At 32.8% G+C, this 4,687-nt stretch overlaps 1 protein-coding gene across 1 annotated transcript in view; it reads left to right on the forward strand.

Moving 5' to 3' along the window:
• Positions 1-4,687, forward strand: part of LOC107666148 (TOX high mobility group box family member 2-like) — a 134,242-nt gene that overhangs the window by 123,754 nt on the left and 5,801 nt on the right. Inside the window, exon 6 of the mRNA XM_016457322.1 lies at positions 45-125. Within this exon, the coding sequence (XP_016312808.1) occupies positions 45-125 (81 nt within the window). The remainder of the gene's footprint in view (positions 1-44; positions 126-4,687) is intronic.

Below are 4,687 nucleotides of genomic sequence, written 5' to 3' on the forward strand. Positions count from 1 at the left end.
TGTGTGTGTGTGTTTATTCACAATTGTGTTTGGTCTCCTCGCAGGCATACAAACGGAAAACAGAAGCAGCAAAGAAGGAGTACCTGAAGGCCCTGGCAGCGTACCGAGCCAGCCTGGTTTCCAAGGTAACGTCCGGGTTCACAAAGATTTCAGCTCCGTCTCATGGGAAGAGCCGTCAAAACAAGAGTACTTGTGTGTGTATAGATCAGACAAAAATGAAGACTCTCTCATTATTTACTCACCTTCATGTCAGGCCTTCATATGACTTAATATGAGAAATATAGAGCATATAAACTACTGTTATGACACTTTTATGGTGTTTTTTGAGACCAGTGTTGTTATTTGTCAACTAAAACTAAAGATTAAACTATTAAACACTATTATTGTTCATTAAAATTAAATTAAATTAAAATTCAATTCAATATTAGATAAAAACTGTTGCATTAGTTTGTTGCATTAGCAAATAACAGAAAATATGTTGAAGTATTAAAATAACTAAAACGGAAACATAGATATAAATCAAGCTATATAGAAATACTAAAAGTATAAAAATAATATAAATATAGAAATGACGAAAACACATAAAAGTTAAACATTTTTTTTTTTTTATTAAATGTGATTTAAAGTGATAGTCCAGCCAAGAAAATGAAGAATCTCTTATTATTTACTTACTAAACTTCCTCATAAAACCCTTTTTTATTGAAATAAAATTACATTAAATTTTGAGACCAGTGTTGTTATTGTTAACTAAAACTTAAAAGCTAAAATTATTAAAAATCAGTTTTGATAGATAGATAGATAGATAGATAGATAGATAGATAGATAGATAGATAGATAGATAGATAGATAGATAGATTAAATAGACATTAAATCTGAAAATATAAAATTATTTTTAATGTTTTAAAGTGATAGGTCAGGCAAAATATTAATATTTTGTCATTATTTACTCACCTTCATGTCAGTCCATCATATTACAACTATAGAGATTTTTATTTTTATGATAATATTACAGTGGGTTTTTTTTGTTTGTTTGTTTGTTTTTTTTGTTTTTGTTTTTTGGGGACCAGTGTTGTTACTTTTAAATTTTTAAATAATTAAAACCTTTTTTCATTGAATTAAAAACTAAGTGCTTTGCCAACTGAGTTGAAATTAAAAACTGAAACAGATATAAATTAAACCTAAACAGAAATATAAAAAGTAATAAAAATGACAATAGCACATAAAAAAAAAAAATCTAATTGAATCTGAAAATATCAAAATAAAAGCTATTTAAATTCAAATACTATAACAGCATATACATAATCCAAAAATAACACTGTGACAGATATGATCATTATGCACTGATTTTGCATAGAAAAGAACCTTGTAAAGATTCTTCAAAAATTCTTCTCAGTTAAACAGGTTTGGAGTGACATGAGAGTGAATAAATGATGACAGATTCTTCATTTCTGTGTGAACTGATCCTTCAGATGCTCATTCCTCATTCTGTTGGCACGCTCGTGTATACAGTCCCAAAAATAGCATCATTAGCTCAAACCTTATACATAATTGTGTCAGCGATATTCATCTCTGTCATGTTTCTGCGGTCACTAACTGTTGTTTTAATCTATTAGATTGCACCGCCTGCGCGCTCCATAAATCGATAGCAAATTCACGAAAGCCGTTTGACAGATTCAAATGAGCAGAAATCAGCACGATCTGTCGTTTCATCGCATACGTTCATCTGCATAATAAAACGCAGCGATTTCAAACCACTAATTTTACATTCATTGTTTCTCTTTTGAAAAACGCAAATTGCATTTTCATGCTAAACACTCTCTCTCCTTTTCCATACTGCGCTCTCGGAGCTCCTTGGCCCAAAACAAGAGCGCTGATTAAGCCGTGAATACAGTATTCATCAACCTCGGAGGCTTTTATTAAACGCCTTTCTCGTCCTTCATTGCGTATAATTAAATATTTCGTCAAAATCTGTTTTTGCCAGATGCTTTGATTGATGTGTTCGTATACTCTCATGCATTGAAAAGCAGGAAAATATGATAGGAAAACTATCAAATCCACATCGTTTTCACAGCTCAAAGCTTGAAACATACACTCATGAAAAGAGGGTGAATCTTTTTAGTTATAAATTAGGTTTTTATGCACTTTTTTGTTTGGATGAAGAGCGTATTTGAGACTAATGCATGAGAAGAATCGGTGGGAAATGTGAAGTTTGAGAGTGCTTAAACTCATGCACCTGCTGCTATTTTATAATGTGATGCATTACTGTCTAGTAGTTTTTAGATAAATATGGGTTTATGGGTCTGACATTATATTTTTAAAGTCAGGATAATAAGTCATAATAAGACTCTTAAAGGGACAGTTCACCAAAAAATCAAACTTCTGTCATTATATTTACTAATCCTTAACTTGTTTCAAACCTGTATGAGTTTCTGTCTCATCTGGAACTCAAAAGAAGATATTTTGAAGAATGTGTAACCAAATGTTTCCTGGTACCCATTGACTTCCATAGTATTTTTTCCATACTATGGAAGTCAATGGGTGCCAGCAACTGTTTGGTTACTAACATTCTTCAAAATAGCTTTTTTTTGTATTCAACAGAAGAAAGAAACACATACAGGTTTAGTAGTGAGTGAGATTTTTTTGGTGAAAATAAAAAGTAAACCTGTCGTTTGTGATGTTGTTTAGAGTTTGTGTGAAATATTAATGGCACCATCAATAACAGTCTCTTTTGAAACCGATCTTATGGTACGTGATGATGTACGTTCAGGAGCTGGACAATCTCCACTTGTTTAATTTAAAGAGAGATGTTTGAAAACGTCCGAAGCAGATGTGCTCGCTCAAACAGCGCTGGCTTTCTCATTTGGTTTCGCTCGTTTTCTTCGTCCCTAGATCTTTTCATGTTGATCAGTTTAGATATTCTGCTCGATATATACACGAGGCGTTATGAAGGTGACAGCTGATGAACACGAGCGACTGGTCATCACGCACTGACATTTGAAATACATATTGCCATTTGAGATGCATGCTCCCGTGTAAAACAGTAATGAAACAATGCTCTGCCGTAAGCGCACGCTATCAGCTTGACAAATCACAGAGAGATGCTGACAGTTTTCCCTCTCATTGTTCTAAATACTCACGTGTTTCATAAGTTTGTTGCACTACCTCCTCAAGGACAATGCTCATTTATGCTTCATTTAATGTAATGATTCTCCTAAAATTCATCAGGAGACATAAAAATAGATGGGAATGAGTCATTGGATTGAGATCTCTGGCTTTTGAGTGCAGACTTTGGATCTTGGCAAATCTGAGCACAGCTTGAGATGCCTTTCTTAAATGCCGTCCTTCATTGCATATACAGTAGTTAAATATTTCGTCAAAATCTGTTTTTGGCATATGCTTTCACTGATGTGTTCATATACTCTAATGCATTGAAAAGGAGGAAAATATGATAGAAGGAATTGGTCTAACCACTAAGTCTAAGTCTAATCCACATAACATTTTCACGTTTTCTCCTAAATGTCCTCAGAAGAAATAAAAATCGATGCAGTTGAGTCATTTGATCAGAAATGTTTGAGCTGAACGCATACTTTTTTTCAGGCGAAACATCTGAGAAGTACAGTAGGAGACTTTATTTTGCAAAAGAGATTAAGGAGATCTCGTTTCTCATTTCCATTGAAGTTTTTCTCAAATCATGCAGGAAAACATGATTATTAAGTTTTGGAGTCTGTGCCAGTTTTATACAGAAAATGTAAAAAACAAAAACAATTTTTGCTTGGAAATTGCTAGTAAATTTCACAATTAATTACTAAGAATCCGAATTAAACATGCAATTTTGAAGTACAATGATTGAAATATAGTATTTTCTTGTAAAACTTTCTCCAGTAATCTTTTTTTTTTTCAGGTAATTAAAACTTAAGTACCTTTTTTACAGTGTACTCCATGTAAATTTCACCCTTAAATTCTACTAAATTCTTAATGACAATATTATATTGCCTTATATCTATCAAATCCATGTTGTTTTCACGGCTCTAAGCTTGAAAAGAGGGTGCATCTTTTCGTTCATGAATGAGTTTTTCATGCACTTTTTTTGTTGGGAGGATGAAGAGCGTATTTGAGACTAAAGCAGAAGAAGAACCAGTGGGAAATGTGAAGTCTCAGAGTGTTTAAACTCATGCACCTGCTGCTATTATAAACTAGTATTTATATAAACATGCATAAATTAATGCTGGGCAATGATTAATCGCAATTAATTTCATCCAAAATAAAAGTTTTTGTGTACATAATATATGTGTGTACTGTGTATATTTATTATGTATATATAAATACACACACAGGATGTCAATACTAACTCCAACCAGGAGAAATAACTCGTTTTCAGCTGATCCCTGTATTAATTACAGCATAGTAGGAGTTGCGTGCTACACTCAAAAAATGCTGGGTTGCTTCAACCCAACTTTGTGTCAAATATGGATTAACCCATCTTTTGGGTTAAAAATTGAATGTAAAAATTTAACCCAACTGTTGGGTTAGTCCATATTTGACCCAAAGTTGGTTTGAAACAACCCAGCATTTTTTAGAGTGTACATTGTACAAACACATTTATTATATAAACAGCTGTGTCCTTAGCCATCTTCAAGAATCGGCTAAAAACACATCTCTTCCATCTTTATTTGACCCTCTAACTCTA

Source organism: Sinocyclocheilus anshuiensis, unplaced genomic scaffold (assembly GCF_001515605.1).
Source record: "Sinocyclocheilus anshuiensis isolate Anshui unplaced genomic scaffold, SAMN03320099.WGS_v1.1 scaffold447, whole genome shotgun sequence".
NCBI classification, from domain to species: Eukaryota; Metazoa; Chordata; class Actinopteri; order Cypriniformes; family Cyprinidae; genus Sinocyclocheilus; species Sinocyclocheilus anshuiensis.